General features: G+C 39.0%; 1 protein-coding gene across 1 annotated transcript; it reads right to left on the reverse strand.

Annotated features, from left to right (window-relative positions):
• Nucleotides 1-5,234: 5,234 nt before the first annotated feature.
• On the reverse strand, nucleotides 5,235-17,902 carry LOC116675548 (adhesion G-protein coupled receptor G2). Its single transcript, XM_032507275.1, has 6 exons — nucleotides 17,787-17,902; nucleotides 17,155-17,420; nucleotides 8,792-8,888; nucleotides 8,431-8,560; nucleotides 7,116-7,272; nucleotides 5,235-6,616 (listed from the first exon to the last, which is right to left on the reverse strand). Exons 1-6 carry the CDS (start codon nucleotides 17,864-17,866, stop codon nucleotides 6,522-6,524), a joined length of 825 nt encoding a protein of 274 aa, XP_032363166.1. The 5' UTR covers nucleotides 17,867-17,902; the 3' UTR covers nucleotides 5,235-6,521.
• Between the last annotated feature and the right edge of the window lie 1,072 nt (nucleotides 17,903-18,974).

Consider the following 18,974-nt stretch of genomic DNA (forward strand, 5'->3'; position numbering starts at 1 on the left):
GCTACGTCCTGCTACGTCCTGCTCCTCCTGCTACGTCCTGCGGTGCCTTGTAATGCCGCACAGCGTCCTGCTATGCCATGAACTACTACAAAGAACTTCTACAAACTACAATTTTTTTCTATTTTTCTTGCCACTCTTCATTCTAACCCCAACCGGCCCGTCAGACACCGCCTACCAAGAGCCTGGGTCTGACGAGGTTTCTGCCTAAAAGGAAGTTTTTCCTCACCACTGTCGCACTGTTGCTTGCTCTGGAGGAAACTACTAGAACTGTGGGTCCTTGTAAATTCTGGAGTGTGGTCTATCTGTAAAGTGTCTTGAGATAACTCTTGTTATGAATTGATACTATAAATAAATTGAATTAAATTGAATTGAATAGATTCATCTCAACTGGTAATTATTCAAGTTCTCATCACTGAGGATGCTACATGCCCTTAATTGCATCTTGGAGGAGATGAGGAGAGAGGAAGCAACAGCTTTTGATCAATATCGTTTAATGATTGGTCAGCTGATCTGATAGGGTGTAAAAACAGCTGCCAGGCTATGTGGGAACATCATCACTGTATATTAATATTTCAACATGGTAAACTGTAGATTAGGCAAACTACCCGTGGAAACAGCAATGACATCACCATCTGCAGCTTTTAGTTACTTGTTTTTAAATGAAAAAAATTCATGTGTGTAGGAAAGAATCAAGAAAAAATAAAAAACTCGCTAATTTAGTTTTCCTCCATAAGCCAAAAGGCATTCCTTGTTTCAATACAGCTATAAAGTCACAGTATTATTTGTAGTCCTACAACATCATCCTGAAGCTGAAACTGACCTCAGACTTACTGTACCTTTGGTTTGTCACAGACTCATTAGGCTATACATAGATCTTTAGTTAGAACATGAATCTCATTTTTTTATTGCTACCTCATGTCGGTTATGAATTATCAGTTACATTCTGGGAGACCCTGATACCTTCATATATCTAGAATAATCAGGCATAAGGTTGTTATCTTTGAAACTGTTACTTATACTGCCATCTCCTCAAAATGACCCTGGGGTGAGCAAGGATGCCCCCTGTAAGAAAAACCCCTCCATCTCACTTTTCTTTTCTTTCAGGGTCCTCCCTCAAGAAAATGTTTCTTTTTTTAATGAATAAAAAATGCAATTTCAAATTATTTTAGACCGTTATTATGACCATATCTCTGTGTCTAAAATGTTTTGAAAAGCTAAAAAAGCTAAATAAAAATTACTCAAAAAGCTGAAAGATAAAACGTGCCAAAGAAGTAGTCCTCACAAGTCATTTTTAATTAAATTTGGTTTAGATAGACACTCTATTGTTCCTGAGGGGAAATTTGTCTTGGACAAACATGTAACAGAAAAAAGAAAATTCTAAAATCAACTTAAAATAAGACCAACATTAGAACATAAGATAAATAAAGTGTCCTAGGACAAAAAAAGACACACATGACAGCACAGACAACACAACATCCTATGAACTAACTGTAGTATTAAAGTGAAAAGTGCAAAAAGTGCTGTATTTAATTAAGTTAACTGTTCACACAATACAGTAACGTGAGATATTCAAATTAGCTGGATACATGGTTACACTTAATTTGCTCTAACCAGTGTATTGTCAAAAGTCATTTTGATGCTCACACCAATTTACTTACATGCGGTGTAGGTGGTGACAAACTTTTTTGGGTGCTGCGCCTAAACCTTGTAATGATAATGGCACTAGATGTCACTCTCTGTTCAACAAAGGTTTGAAAACATACTGAATTGGAACACTCACTTTATAAAGGCTTTTTTGACTTCATGGTGGCTCCTGAAGAGGTCCTGACATGAATTCCTTATGTAGAAGAGTTGCATCATGTCTGCCTCATAGTTGTGACTAGTCAGAGAATTCATCATTGGCAAGATGGCAGAGTGATTGCATAACAATAAACTGCAATTGATATCTGAAAAGTTAAAGAGGAATCAGACTTAAGATGCAGATGCATGTTTTTGGAATCCACCTTTCTGACCCCTGTCAGAGATCTGGGTGCTTCAATCTTTAAGCAAAGAGTCAGCACTCTGCTTGAGAGACAGTATACTTACTTGTCATGCTGTGTACCATCCAGGGGTCATCTATTGTCACTGTAGCGTTTAAGCAATTAAGTTGTTAATGTTCAACTTGCCGTTGATCGTGCATTGAAAGAGGCAGGGGAGTGTATTTTCAGGCATCTCACATTACCAGGGGCCTCATCATGGATGGTGGTATTGAGGGTATTGTCGGTAATAGTCATGTTACCATCTGAAATGTGGAAACAAACTGAACACAGAAAAAGAAGATGAGAAACAACTCGCTGTATTTTACAAATCTTCAGTAAGAATGACATGAAGAAAATGATCTAAAACTTGTGCTGCTATACATTGTTGTGCATAATTACATTAAATCAACAACCAAAAAGAATAACATTCAATACATACATTGCAGACACTGCAAATCGTCACCAGTGAAAAAGGAACTCCCCTTGATTTCATTATACCTCACACAAGACTCTACATCACACAGTTAATTAGCTGAAGTTAAAAGGGGCGTGGCTAAAACATAGGGGGGGGTCAAACTGTCACCAATTAAAAAGGAGCTCTGCTGATTTTAATTAATAATAGTGTACATCAAACTGGTCATTAGTTATACTCTGCTGAGTTTAATCATACCTGACACAAGACTATCTCAGCATACAGTCACACATGCTACAAGAGACAGAGACAAAGTGACAGGCTACCATTTATTTTCAATGGGAGTGTCCTTTTGCCAGGAACATGAGACGAGCTCGCTGCTGCCACGAGCAAAGCAGGGCCAAAATTGACAAGAAGTCTATTTTATGCAAATGCTCAGCAATTCAAAAAGCAACTGCCAATCGGAGTGAAGGCAGCCTGACGTACATTATGTCAGTGGTTGCTCGAGTCGAGAAATAATTCTAGATGCTGGAAATGCTCCAGGACATCGTATTTCTGTATATACTGTATCTGATATGTTTAGCATTTATCTCATATATTTTTACTTTATTGAGAAATAAGTAAAAATTTGAATATGTCCTAATAACTGAGAACCTCTACCCATTTGTGTCACCACTCAATCAATATGTTGAGACCAGGATAATTACTATCCACTGTAACACCAAGAGGTTGGTCTTTTGTACCAGTTCAACTGCCATACTTCCTACACACAAATTCTATTTAGGTTCATTAAACAACTGGTGTTTGTTCCAAATACAATGCTTGTGGTTTAGATACATTAACAACTTAGTTGGTTAGTTGTTACCATTCCAATGCCAACTGCAATTCCTCATTCAAAACACTAGCAAGCCTCTCAGCTGTGGATGCCACCATGCATATTGTTGAGTTGTCAGCATACATCGCCATTTTTGCATTTTTTAAGGTCAAAGGTAATTCATTGGTACATATGGAATATAGCACTGGCCACAGACAGCTTCCTTGTAGACCACAGCTTATGGATTTTACCTCAGAAAATCTTCCATTAACGTAGTTTTATTGCAACAATTTAAACACTTACATTTTAGATTTTTATTGACTCGAGACAATATTACAAACAACAGCAAGATAAATGAGCCTAACCTTAACCCTAAAGGTAAAACATTATTCAAAAGAGCACCTAATTTACAGATACCTTTTGGTTTTGGACTGTTATAACAAAGCTAATTTAAACATAGATGGATGGTTTAAATGGTTGTTTGAGTCATTTTTGTTATTCACTATACTTGCATTCTTATCTTCAGAATGAAATGAATCTCTCTCAGGTGGTTGTCATTACAAAGGCTTTAATTAAATCTAAGTGTGTTTATTTCAACATATGGATCACACTGGAAATACCCTGGAGCGCAGGTTTAATTTATCACTAAAAAAATTAATTGAATTCAAACTGAAATTAAGAGTTTTACAGATGTCTCTCAGCATCAGAGGAGCTTGTGTAGCACAAGTTTTTAACACTAGAGTATCTACATCGATCAGGGGAAATCTAGATGCTGATGTAAATTGTGTTTTAGACCCCTACTACAACTATTTGAATTTTAATAGTACTAGCCTTGATTTTTTCTCATTTTGAACTCCAAATAACCAAGCTTAGTTAGTTCTCTTTGTGTTCTGTTGTGATTGATGACTGAAATAAGGGTATATTGTCATTACGTTTTCATTTTCACACTGTTCGTTTAAGTTTGTGAGATGTAAAAAAAAAAATCTTAAAAATAGCTTGACATAAATTTTAAAAGAATTAATATCTGTTCCTGCCTATTTTTAACTGATCCATTACTTTTTCAAAACATAAAATAACTGATATCCGTACCTTTGTGAGCCAGCGATGTGGGCAGCAGCATAAATAACAGTAGGGGAACCATTGTACTTCCTTTGAATATGTGACTGATGGAATTAAAGCAGAAATAAAGCAACATGTTAGTGCAGATAGTATCTCAGCTTGAAGTTAATTTATGTTCAAATTAAATTGAAAACATTTTTTTTTTCAAAGTCAGACAAAAGAAACAAAACAGAACAGAACAAAGCTGTGTTTGTGACACCTTCTGCCATCCTTCTGCCTACAAGATTTGGCTATGGCTTTGTTGGCCAAACAGAGGTAAATCTTACAGACAGTTCCACCTAAAGTGACATTTTAAATCAAAATGTTAAAGTTTTCAGGTAAAATACATTCCCCAAAAAAGACTGCATGTCATCTTCAGACTTCAAGACAAGCAATTTCACAAGATGCCCAAAGTATACACCAATGAAGAAGAAATATTTGAACTAATACTCACAATATCACTCAGTGGACAGAGAGTAGATGTCTTCTACCTCTGGACGGGATGATCCAGACAAACGCTGGCCAACTGTTCTGGTTGGTTTAACTCATGGTTAGGAGTAATGCAGAATAGTGCTTGTGTTCGCTGGATGTGTGTTGTTTTATGCAAATAGTTTTTATATCGGTGCAATACATTTACTGCAGGTGGCTTTGTTTCTGTTGATATGTTAAGAACTGACGTCACAGTCTAAATTCCACTGCTACAGTAAACCGGGTCTGTCAACAGAAATGTGATATCATGTACAATAACCTGATGGTTTGGAAAACTACTGGAGACTGTAAAATTCCTGATATGTCAGCCTTTATTGAATTAGTAAAGGTAAAACACTTTTATATACAGTACTTGAAACTGCACACATTAAAACAATATATGCAGATACTAAACACACTGGCTTTTAGAAAAACATGAATAAAGTTTAATATGATGAACATTTCACAAATCAGTAATCCAAATACAATATGCAACAGATGTATTGTCTGTATGCTCAGGACACATAATCTTCACTCTGAGAGAATCTAAGCTCTCTCACAGCACTCAATGTCAGATCAGACCCACATCACATCTGAAAATGCAAAATAGCGGATGTGTGCCTTGAGGCAGAAAAAACAATCAGCATCATTTAGTGCAAGTGGACACATTTGCAAACACATCATTTGTTGTTGCATTATTTCTAGTCTTGCATTGCCAGACCTATGTCCACAGCGTCGTGGAGAAACATCTTGCTACACCAAACATACATTCCAGGATTGGAGAAAAAACTAAACCAATCACAATAGTTTTGGCCGGCACTAAGCTGCAGACAAAACGCTCTAGGAAAGGAAAATGTTTGGTGGAACATTTATACCCCGCAAAACGCCACATACAATATTTAATGAAGTTAACTGTTAAACAGCTATTTAAATTAGCTGGACTCTAGGGGTGGGAATCACCAGACGCCTCCTGATATCATAACATCTCGATACTTATGCCACAATACGATATTATTGTGATTTTAAACATATTGCAATGTTCTGCGATTTATTGCAATTGATTTTTTTCCAACTTTTAATTTTTGTCTTTGATCCAGACTACATTATTTTTAGTCATTATGGGATTATTCTGGAATCTCCTCACTGCACGATTCTCTGCTGAAACTTCCACTAAAAGAAGTGAGATGGTAAAGACCTGTGTCATGCTGCCCGAAAATTAAAAAGGTGAAAATTCTGAACCATCCTTTCTGTGTCGCTGTGTGCTTGAATTAAGGATGGGAATGGATGGTGACCAAATAAGTGACGATGAATCGACACAATTGCAGGTTACACTCGCACTGGGCACCATAGTGACTGACATAAATGATATCCTCTCAACTTCTATTCTGCAAGTTTTTGTATAAAGAAAGCTGAAGATGGCATGAGTTCATCAGGCTGTGACAATCTCACCAAGACAGTACATGCTTCAGACCCTAGGTTCTGGCTTTTTAGTTAAAGTTAATTAAATGCCTAATATAAGCTAGCTCTAACTATCATGCTTGCTTCTCTGTTACATGTTGGCATTAAACATAATGATCTAATAATTAATAATTTAAGGGCACACACACACACACACACACACACACACACACACACAACACACACACACACACACACACACACACACACACACACACACAAGAATAAATGTCTTGGTGTGTTGGGTTTAGGCTTAGCTGTTGGTGCTGCGTGTTTCACTACTCCCCGTAGTAGCCGGTTTTCCAGTTTTTCTCAGAGACATCACAAACCACAGGAAGATGAAGAAACCTGGGTCACAGAAGAACAGTGTTAGAAATCATACAGGAGGAGAGGATCATGCAAATCATGCAAATGCCACTAATAACAAGCTGTGTTGTGTCCCGGTTTACCAATATACAAATAAGCTACAATTAAAATATGATTATGTTACTGTATGCATCTTTTTGACATTTGGGGTAATCTTGTCAGTTTGCAATGGCGATCAAAATACCCAGCCTGTGTCATGGTTAAAAAGAGAGCCTTTGATCAGTAATTGTGAAGCTATCCATGCGGCTGTACACATTTGTGTTTCCAATACACAATGACAGTGAGAGAGTTGGAGTGCTGTTTACTGTCTGGCACTGACAACACATTACAGTTCCTGCTCAAAGTTAGATTGGGCAACAAAATGCTCTATAGTCAAACTAAGAAGATCAACGTTGCACATACAACAAGTGCAACCGATAGCCCTTTCTGTCATATTTACAGTAACATCACAGTAAACCCTGTGGAAGCCGGTTGTGCAGACCTTGCAGTGAGTTTAGGATGCAGAAGAGGTAGAGGCCAGCAGTGGTCAGGTAGCCAAATGAGAAGAAGACCAGGCCCCAGGTAATGCCGAGCAGAGTGGTGATCCCCAGCAGGGTATAGATGTCTCGCTTGGCTCTGTCATGGTCCTGTGGCCCAAACTGATGTGCAAAATATAGTGTGTTAGTGAAATTAGATTAGCAGGTCATAGAAAATCAAAAACTACCAGTAAGAGACCATGTTAGGGACAAGTTTGCTGTCTGGAAGACTGAACATAAAAACTGCTTTTGAAAACAATACCCCGAGTCAAAAAAACACTGTCTTCTTCAAGTTGTATAAATGTGTGCTCTCAGGAGTCATATTATGCCCTCATGCTAATACAGACTGTATGTATAAGGGACACAACTACGATAAGAATGGCTATTAAACAAATTTACCAGACATGAATGAGAGGTTATCATAAAAGCAGAGAAATACAGATTGGACATCCCAATGTATGTTGATTTAGTTTTTAAAGGGAAAGCTATCCTTTAGATATCAGAACAAGACCAGTGGTATTCTACTGTTCTTATTGTAAACAAATCTCATGCAAATCAATACTTTTCAACATCCCTACTGTGACTGTGTGCATTGGTTTCTACTGAAAAATGACGCAATGATCACAACGATATGGTTTACTTTTTAAAGTAAGACTCAGAGAAAGGCTGAGAACAGCTGGCCACTGTAGCTTTTAGCAAACATGACTCAAACAGGAGTAACTGGTTCATTTGTAAGCATTTGTGCAGATGTTGGGGATGGTGGTAGCAGGGGACACGTCCCTCTTTATATTTAGGACAGGTGCATTTGTCTCCCCCAATAAAACCATAAATGTAGCAGAATACCTTTATTTCTATGAACTGCCTGATTCAAAAAAAGTCAGAACCTAGTGCGTAAATATTCAGGAAGTGCATAAAGTTTTTGACGCTCAAACTGTCTTAGGAATGAACCCCAGGTTAAAAACAAACTTGTTTGTCAGTGACTATTTTTGGCCACAGATTAAAATATATTTGTTGCTCTAGTGAGTTTTTTTTACAGTAGCAGGACAGTGTAAGGATCTAATGGACCATGTAACCCGGTGCAGTGGTGTGGCTCAAGTGTTTGTTTTTAATAGTTTAAGATCAATAATAGAGCTCTATAGCACTTAGAAATACATCATATTAGGCTTTGAATACACTGACAATGGACACTTAGATATTTAGACAGCAATAACTATTAAAAAATATATCAGACCTAATTTTATAAGTTCATTTTCCAAGACAAGAGCAATTAAGCATTAAAACCTCTTTGCTCCGGCGGAGAATCACAATGCTTCTGACTGTCACCCCTAACATGAACATGTTAAAGATGAACACCAAGCAAAATACTCCAACTGTAGTCACCATCTTCACTGTGTTATTGACTATATAGCATCTGAAAAGAGAGAAAGTGAGAGAGAGTAGATTTCTTATACACTGAAAATGTTATATGAATTCTGAGTTGTAAAAATGTCAGTTCAGGTGACTAGAAATTCAGCTACTGTATACGCAGTAAAAAGTATCCTGTTACTGTGAATGGCGTGGGTGCTCTACTTCACATGCAAAACACTTAAATGTCAGTTAATTATTAGTCTAGACTGTAGATGCTTGAAAGTTTCTCCCTTACATTGCGGTGCTGTTGGAGTTAGCTGAGTCCAGAGGGACACGTCCATACGAGCTTCTGTCAATGATGACCACCAGGGCCACAATGACTGCTGGGATACCTGAAACACAAGGATTATGCAAGTACTGTAGGTGAGTACAGTCGTGGGTAATTGTACTTCTACTTCACTACATTTCAGAGGCAAGAAATTAACTTTATACTCTACTTTGATAACTTCAGTTACTTCGCAAATTTAAATTTATGATTCAAAATATAATGAACACATACATTACGATGTACTACTATTGATTAAGATGCAACTTTTTTGAATCTGTTGTCAAATTCACAAGCCAGCAGTATATTTAGTAAAAAAGAAATTAACGTTATAAAATTAATCCATCAATAATTATAATAGAATAATACATAATATCTCAGTTCAATAGTGCAGAGACTTGCATTTGTTTTTTCAGAGGGAGAGAAATGCACTGTTTCCATGAGATACATGTATGCCATCCAGAAGCTGTTTTGTTAACCCATTGTGGAATTACAGTGTTTTTGTAACAATAAGGAATACTTATGAATCCAAACATCAACTGACACATCTCCGTTTTGATTCAGAACCTTTCAACCCAGTGTCAGGTCTTGTTAATAGCTGTCTTAGCCATTAGCTCCAGTTTTCCAGCAGGACGTTTGGTGTCTTTGTAGCCCTTCCAGAAGTTTAGTCATCTGGACGGAAACTTTGTACAAGTAATTCCAAAGCGATAAATCAACAACTAAGGTTATTTAATCTTTCTGTGTGAAAATAAAATTATCCTCCACTTGTTCTCATGGATGAATTTAGAGAGCCTTGTTTCAGGCAGGAGCCAAGATGGCACTGACTGATGGGTCTATGGACCAATCACATGCAGTTTGTCAGCTGTATGTGGCGTTTAGTCAGCCAATAGAAACCCCTGGTAGGAGGGACCTCTAGTCAGTGTGTGTGTGAAATTTCATTTCCGTTTTCTTTTGTCTTTATAGTGTGGGAAATTATATTCAGATATAGGGGATTTGTGGGAAGCTATACCCAGGTATTGTGATTGTTGTGAGAAATTGTACTCAGATATTGTGATCATATTTAGACACTGTGAATGAACTTATGCATAAGTTAATGAAACAAAACTCATGTCAGACATTGAATGAAGGAGAAATGTGTTGTTGCTTGGCATCCAGGTGGGGGCGACATCTTGTTGTTAAACATTACAACTTGCAAGAGAGCCGGATACAGTAAGGCCAGAAAGCCACGTGTTCACTCACAATGGGGGGAACAAAAGGGGAATTTCCACAGGAAATGACCCCCAACACACGCACGCACACAGACACATTGCCGAAGAATGTAAACAGGAAGTCGCGCCCACCCAGCCAATAGAAATACTGTTGCTAAGGCGATATGACCCGCCCAGTGACGCTTTTAACCAATAGGGCTCCCTTAAGGAAATCTCTTATAAGTCGGGGCACGCCATTGTTAGGGTGCCTTTTTGGAAACCTCTGAGCTAGTCACGTTTCTTTCAGGACCGTGCACGTATTTTCTGTCCGGAATGCATTGCTCTGTTTTTATTAATAAATCATTTTGGTATACATAATCAAAGCTAGAGTGATTCCTTAGCTAATTGAGTCCCGACGTTTGGACCCTCCAAGTGGAATTCGCAACAAATTTGGTAGCAGAGGATGGTTTTCGAGTAGTGATTAAATTTAGGAATCCCACGGAATCAGGATTAGTAGTTGTTAAACTCCAGGTCCAGATTCCACGGACATTCCACGTCTGAAGGAACGGGACGAAGGAGGCATTGTGTGCAAACCTCAGAAAGCTGGTCACGAGCGCTCTTACAAAAAAAGGTAAGCAGAACCTATTTGATTAAACTCTGCACATTGTATAATAGTATAAACTAAATTAAAGTGACCAGAACTACTGAGGGTAAGTACATAATGAAATAAAAAAAGAAAATAGACTAAAAATTATTAAATGTTTTGTGGACATTGAGCAATGCATTCTGTTTTTCTGTGAATGAGAGTGGAGAGTGCGTGGGTTGAAGCATCTGGGATGCGTAGACGATTCCAATTCTTGGAGCTGCGTCTGTGAGAGGTTCGATAAACTTGTCGGTAGATTCGCTGCAGTAGTATACTGATGAGGGAAGGCCGCGGCACAGCGAGCCAGTGTTCGTCGTAGTGGCTTCATCCATAAGGTGGGCCAACGTGTGAAAGTGTGTGAGTGTGGAAACAGAGAGCAAAATACAGAGTGTATTGCGTTGATGAATGAATGAGCGAGAGCGATTGAAGTGAAGAAAAAAGATGATTCCATAATTCTTTGGAGCACGTGGCGTGAGTGATACGATAAACCTGCAGTGGTACTGTTAGGGGAAGTTTGGGGCGCGCTACGGGTCAGTGTTCGTCTTAGGGAGACACGGCCCATAAGGCAGGTCTCAACGGATGTAGAGAGTGAGTAAGAGTAAAAAGAAAGAGATAAGAGAAGAATAAGAGATAAGAGAAGAATAAGAGATAAGAGAAGAATAAGAGATAAGAGAATTGTTGTTGAAAATGTAATGTATTTGTCAGAGATAAAATTGGAAAGTTTGGAAAAGAATGACTGTGTGAGCCCGAGTGAAGCGTTGACAATTGACCAAGCCTCTGGTCCGTCTGTGGTGCTGCCGTTGAAGAAAGAAATACGTAGGTTAAAATTACACGTAAAAATACTGTTGGTGGATCTTGTAATAAGTTCGATAGGGTGTTTTGTGGGTTATTGAAAGTAGAGGGAATTTGGAGGGAAAGAGCAGAGGAATTTTCCAGAGAAAGAGAGAGACAGCCTGCAGAGAGGGAAAAGAGAAAGGGGGGGGGAGCAGACGGCGAGCAGAGTGAGTGAGAAGGGAGGGGCTGTTTAATCAGAGTCAGTAAGAAGTGAAAGGGAGAGACAATGGCGACATCTTATGGAGAAAAGCTGGAACAGGCATTAGGGCAAGGGAAAAGATATTTGTTGGTAATGGTAGACAGATTTTCTAGGTGGGTAGAAGCTATCCCAGCTAGACATGAAGATGGAAAGACCATAGTAAGATGGTTAAAAACTGAACTGATACCACGGTACGGCGTTCCAAGACGAATCAGATCAGATAATGGCACCCACTTTAACAACCAGTTGTTGAGAGAAGTTCAGGCTGCCTTGGGCATCACACACTCATTCGGGTCGGTATACATCCACAGTCCCAGGGACTGGTGGGGAGGGCCAACCAAACATTGAAGGCTAAGATAGCCAAGGTCTGCCATGGGAACAAGATGAAGTGGGTGGAGGCCTTTCCCTTGGCACTCATGGCCATGAGAGCTGCAAAAGGGGGAGAGACGCACCTCCCCCCCACGAGATCTTGACTGGCAGACCACATGCCAGGTCTACCCAATGATGGAGGTCATATGCCATTATTGGATGTAAAACAGGTAGAAATGTCTGCCTAAATGAATGAACTAACTTCTTTGGTCTCAGCCCTCTCTACCCAGGTGGAGAAAGCCTACAAGAACGAGAGGCAGACCATTAAGATAGGAGACTGGGTCAGGGTTAAGGTCCACAAGAGGAAGTGGGCCAACCCCAGGTGGACTGGTCCGTACGAAGTGAAGGAGGTTACTTCACACTCGGTCCAGGTCAAAGGTAAATCAGGCGCACCTTGGCACCACCTGACACATTGTGCCCTAGCAGATCCTCCAACCCGCACTTTGGCGGACACACAATTTGATCCAAAAATGCAGCAATTACTTAAGCGCTGCTTAGGAAGTCCAGACAGTCTTCAGTCTGGACAGAGGGCACCAAGCCTAAAAGAAATGGGGCTCGGGAGAAGAATAGTGTTAAATTGTGTCATGCTTGGAATAGGGGCGGGACTGATAATGTGGGGAATAGAACCAAATTGTAGGATAATATAACTGAATTAGAGGACAGTGCCAAAACCGTGGATCTCATATTACGTGCCAAATTGAGAAATAAAATAATGAAATGTAGTAGATAAACATGCTGTTCTCCACGGTCTTTTAATGCTCATACAGGGAGCAGCACACCCCATAAGGGACACTAGGACACAAGGTAAGGAAGACAGGGTTGATAAAACACAGGGAAGAGACAAAGAGAGAGGATGTTGTAAGAATGAGGGAAAGAAGGAAAAAGTGGGTTATATAGAAGTAGTGCATTTTATGGAGGGACATAGCTGGTGAGAATTCAACACTAACTATTAATGACTCACTTTTCAGATTGGGTATAGTTGGTATATGTTTAAATGTATGTCTGTATGTCTTGTCTTGCTTTATTTGTTGTATGTCTGCAATTAGGAGATGGATCAAAATTATAGTAATATGTTCTGTCAGACCCTAGTCTCCCTAAAGGAGGCTGAGAAAAGTCCATCTAGGGAAATGAGGGAAATAGTGTAGCCTTTAAAAAAAAAAAAAAAGATTTAGTTTTAAATGAGGGAACATTTGGTTTAAAAAAAAAAAAACAAAGAGATAAAAGCAGTCAATCCAATGTGGGATCCATGCATTGATCTAAAAATATTCACATGAAAGTGGTAATTGATTAAATTACTTAGTTGATTGATAGAAAATGGCTTTGATGATTTCAGGTTAAATAAAAGAAAAATGTGAGACTTCCTATAGTGTTACCTTTTCATACCTTAAGTACATGCAGTGCTTTTGTGATACTCTTCTTAATTGGGCAATATTTTAGGGGGATTTTGTTTGAAACAGAAATACAAAGATATTTACAGTTTGGAAATGGGACTTTAAACTTGTAACAGTGAAATGATGATATTTCTTTCTATTACTATGACTGACCCTACTGTAGTAAAATTTTTTACATTAATGTCATAGATTAAGACTGCTTAAAAGTAAGGTGCATAAATTATACAGTATAATGAGATATGTTCTCATATCAGGTAACAAATTGGATAGATTGAACCACTAGGTGATAAAGTTGGTTCTACTGTTACTAGGACTACAGGTCATACAGAACACATTAGACATTGATCAGTACAAATTTTTGTTGCAACTTAAAAATAGAAAATTAAAGAAACATTCTTTTTGTTGTAGGTCATCTAAGTTTATTGGTTGAGATAAGATTGAAACCAATCCAAGCTGATATGAGATTCCATTCTATGTGTATTTGATGTGGTGTTAAAATGAGCTTTTAGTGAAGCTTAATTTTGTTTGTGGATTTTGTTTGTATTTTGAGTTTTTACATGACAAACTGTTTAAAACTATTGAGCTGATGTGGAAATATTTTATTTGGGTGATTATTTTCTTTTTCTTTTTTTGGACTTTCTGTTTTGTTGCTTTTAAGATCAAGATGAAGCTTGTAGCGCAAGACAGTGTGTTAATGGATAAAATTACTACATAATTATGAATAGGAATGCTGTAGGAGATATAACTCAAAAAGAGGGATAGTAACAATTATAAAGTGTCCATAGCATTAAGGATATTAAAACGACTCTACGATTTTGTTTTATTTTGTGCAGAAAACATAACCCGTAATGTAAACTGAGGCTTAGAAGAGATGAGATCCAAAATCAGTGTTTCTCTTTAGAATGTTTGTATGGATTTTATAGAGTTAAACCAGAAAGAGGAAAAGAAATGTTATTTTATAATAATGAGTGACATGCACTAAATGAGTATTGATAAAAGAGAAGATAATGCTTTTTGGAGTTCTGTTTTGTGCCACACAGAGCCTCGTTGTGTCAGAACCAGGTCCATCTCGCTCCTCCAGCTGCGGGATCAGTGACAAACTGGACCAGAAGACCGACAACAACCATCACAGCACCTCAGACCACAGCACAGCTAAAGACCATAAAGGCTTATGGTCTGGCTGCGATTTTTGGCCCAAAGTGACTTGAAAGTGGACCAGGGCTAAATGTTTGATAATGATTACAACATCTGTAAGTGTGCTGTGCTGGACCACGGAGCAAGGAGTGAGGCCCACATGCTCTGTCGGGGGCCTTGCTGATGCTGAGGTGAGAGGGCTCTGCAGGGGTCAACCATGTGGCCTGCTACACCATAAACAAAAGACTGAGGTACGGACCAACGATCAGCAGATGGGCTGATAAGGAGAAGGGGGAGCGAGAGACCATCCTGGTTCTGGTACTTCAGATGCACACATGAAAGGAGATTTGTCACTTACAGACTCACATTCTGAAAACACACATAACAACTAATACTTTAGAATTACTTATTCTAATTCCACAAAAGAAGGTACCTCAAAAATATAAACATAGTCCTCACATTTTCAATGAAGTGTTAAAAGATGATTTGGTAGGAATAGATCCGGTATTGCGAAGTACCGTGATTTAATATGTGTACATTGATCTGTCCACAGGATGAGTAAACATTTAGGTGGTAATCTCACAGAGTGAGATAAAAAAGGGGGAGTGTAAAACTTCATGCTTTATTCCGGGGTGCTCCATGATTAATGCTGGGACGTTTGTCATTTCATTGTGCTCACTGAATAGGATTTCCATAAAGGTGGTGTTGCGAAAGCTGAGACCAGAAGAGGGAAATGTTGAAATTTTAAATGTTATATGTGCTTAAACATTGTGTGCGATTTGCATTATACATTCAAGTCAAAAGGTAAAAGCATTATTTCAGCATAAATGAAGACATGTTGGTCATGCGTTAAGTTTGTTGTCATAAGTATATAGTTTGTTGTTTGTTACATTGAGATGTTTTGCAATACTTCTGTTTTGTAATATAAGATGTTCTGTTGCATTTTGTTATAATCCAGCTCTACAAATATGTCAGAAGCAGAATTGATTGTTAGGGATTGTTGAGTTTAAAAAAAAAAAAAGTTAAAATGTCTGAAGGAACCAGATTAGAAAATTATGCATCCACTGTCCCCATTTTCCCCCCACCTTCTGACTGTAAAGAGTTGATCAGGTCAAGTCTGGCAATTAACATCTGGAAAGGAGCTTCCTGCTACGCCACAAAGGGTGGTCCCCTGTCTCCTGTCCCCTGGGGTTTTAGTCTAGGCTAAAACAATACAATGTTGATTGGACTATGTTGATAGTTTCACCCCCACTGATCTTTCCTGAAATGAGGGTCATAAACCCTCAGCCACATTCCAATTGAGAGAAAACGAATAGGCACACACACGCGCACACACACACACACACACTCACACACACACACGCACACACACACACACACACCACTGTGGCCAAGGGACCCCACCCTTTGTGAATAAGACCAGGGGGGACCAGGTGTCCTATAGGGCAACATTGAGAGTTAGGTTTCACACCTTGCAGGTGTGAAAAGGGGGATATACGTTTTTACCATATTAAACTTTTGCTGCACGTTTTTATACTAAAATTAATTCTAAAAGGTTTTTCACACAGTTCCTTGTTTACAGTAGGATTCACACCTAGTAGGTGTGAAAAGGGGGATTTGTGGGAAATTATATTCAGATATAGGGGATTTGTGGGAAGCTATACCCAGGTATTGTGATTGTTGTGAGAAATTGTACTCAGATATGGTGATCATATTTAGACACTGTGAATGAACTTATGCATAAGTTAATGAAACAAAACTCATGTCAGACATTGAATGAAGGAGAAATGTGTTGTTGCTTGGCATCCAGGTGGGGGCGACATCTTGTTGTTAAACATTACAACTTGCAAGAGAGCCGGATACAGTAAGGCCAGAAAGCCACGTGTTCACTCACAATGGGGGGAACAAAAGGGGAATTTCCACAGGAAATGACCCCCAACACACGCACGCACACAGACACATTGCCGAAGAATGTAAACAGGAAGTCGCGCCCACCCAGCCAATAGAAATACTGTTGCTAAGGCGATATGACCCGCCCAGTGACGCTTTTAACCAATAGGGCTCCCTTAAGGAAATCTCTTATAAGTCGGGGCACGCCATTGTTAGGGTGCCTTTTTGGAAACTTCTGAGCTAGTCACGTTTCTTTCAGGACCGTGCACGTATTTTCTGTCCGGAATGCGTTTTTATTAATAAATCATTTTGGTATACATAATCAAAGCTAGAGTGATTCCTTAGCTAATTGAGTCCCGACGTTTGGACCCTCCAAGTGGAATTCGCAACAATAGTCATATAACAATTTATACATTCATGTGCCATCGGGATACGTATGGTGCAGGCACCATACGTATCCCGATAGCCCAGGTTCTCCTGATAAAAAGCATGTCTATAACTCTATTGTGCATTATTACACAAGGAGAACAAGCAAACCAAAGGTGGGGAGAAAAAGCTTATACATGGAAGTGTTAAGTAAAATGTAATAGTAATTCTTCCACCACTACTTAAGAGTTCATTCATACAAACATTTGTTGACTGATGCAGACAACGTGTAGGTCTCCGGCCATGGCGGCTCTACTCACCCCATCCCACCACGCTGAGTTTGAGTAAGTATTTCCTGACATAGATGTTGAAGACTCGGACTAAGAGAAGGTAGAGGTGGAACCCCTCCAGGGACATCCAGATGAGTGTGGCCAGAAGGGAGTAGTGAAGAGAAAGGGCCATGTAAAAGCAAAAGCCAGTGGAGGACAGTGCCAATGCCTGGCTAGGGAGGAAATGCAGGTTGAGCAGGATCAGGGCAATGACGAGGTGGATGTGGACCTTCATAGAGAGATCTGCTCTGGCTTTTCTGTCAGACAGAGGAGAACTGATTTGTGGTAAGTGTTCCATTTTGTGCAGATTTAATTGTCATCCCATAGTGTCACTGAAATTCAAGTCATGTAAAGTGGCGGAAGGATGGAAGGATGGATAGATAAGAGAAAGAAAATAAAGATGAAAAGGATGCCATTTACTTCCAGGAGAGAAAGAAAAATATGGAAAGAAGTGAAGTAACACATCAGGCGTCAAATGGACTAAGGTGTTGCAAATGGGGGAAAAAGAGAGGCGAAGAGGTGTAGAAGTGATAGGAGAAGGTCAGAAGGATTCTTTTATTCCTGGAAATACTGTATGTGAAAGGATAGATGGAAGTGACAGTCATATATGTAGGATAAATTACCTATTTGTGATGAAGAGCAGAACAGTGATGATCAGGGTTAACAGAGAAAGACTACAGCCAATCACAGTGATGTATGACATAATCTCCTGGTCTTTAGGTGAGATGTTAGCAGAAACCTGAAGACCAAGAACAGAATTACGTTTTACATGGGAATTTTTACTTCCTTACAATTTACATACAAAACAATTTACAAACAAAAAATGGTTACATATTCAAGCTATACCCCTCAAAATCCACTTTTCTCAGGACATAATTTTGGTCTAGTAATTTGAATGTTGCATTCGAAAGGGGAGGCTAAGAAAATACACACTGCTGGGATTGTTACACACTGCTGGGAGTTGCTTTTTTGTTGTAAAAAGCCTTTTAAAATGTCAATGACGTCATACACATCGTACGGCCTTCATGGCGAGCTCTGAGTCACTCCTTTTTTCTCTCGAGGCATTGACAAAACAGCTCACAGGTTAGGCTCTTCCTGTCAATGCACATGCCAGAAAGAGGTTAGCTAATGTTTTAAAGACCAAGCCAGAATATTCACACACACACACACACACACAACTCAACCTGTAAGAAATCAAAGTACTCATTTATTCAACTTTTGACCTATAATCCATGTTGAACTTGCAAAAACTACAATCAAATCTGGGATTTCTCAATGACAATGAGGCAAAAAAGAGACAAATTTAGCCATCCTAGCTCCATAGACTTGGAGGGAGTGAACAGGCTCTCCGTAGATGGGCTCTGGTTTCAGGTAGATTAAAATAAAGTTACAACAGCTTCCTGTGTTATGATGAAAAATGCAAATTGCCCGGCTCCCTACAGCAACACAAAAAACCTCACAAATGCTTTGCAATTCGTCATTAAGAAAGTCTTTACATTCGGCTGACCCAATATGAGAAGGATCTGAAGAAAAGTCCCATACCTGTTAAAATGACTTATGACATCATAGTTTGAGCTATGACTGAATTCCACTTAGCTGCTGTAGTTTCAGGGTCCTGGTATTGTGTGAATGCTGATTTACTGTCACACTGTCATGGCTTTGGATGCTTTTATATAGGCCTTAGTGGTCCCCTAATACTGTATCTGAAGTCTCTTTTATATAGACCTTAGTGGTCCCCTAATACTGTATCTGAAGTCTCTTTTATATAGACCTTAGTGGTCCCTAATACTGTATCTGAAGTCTCTTTTATA

This window comes from Etheostoma spectabile, unplaced genomic scaffold, assembly GCF_008692095.1.
Source record: "Etheostoma spectabile isolate EspeVRDwgs_2016 unplaced genomic scaffold, UIUC_Espe_1.0 scaffold00002040, whole genome shotgun sequence".
Taxonomy (NCBI): Eukaryota; Metazoa; Chordata; class Actinopteri; order Perciformes; family Percidae; genus Etheostoma; species Etheostoma spectabile.

Excerpts from the sequence above, each read along its gene's own strand:
- LOC116675548 (XM_032507275.1), bottom strand. The coding sequence starts at position 17,866 with ATGTCATACATCACTGTGATTGGCTGTAGTCTTTCTCTGTTAACCCTG. Across the intron at positions 8,889-17,154 it reads ACTCAGCGTGGTGGGATGGG|GTATCCCAGCAGTCATTGTG; the intron begins GTGAGTAGAGCC and ends CTTGTGTTTCAG. Across the intron at positions 6,617-7,115 it reads CATCCTAAACTCACTGCAAG|GTTTCTTCATCTTCCTGTGG; the intron begins GTCTGCACAACC and ends TCTGTGACCCAG.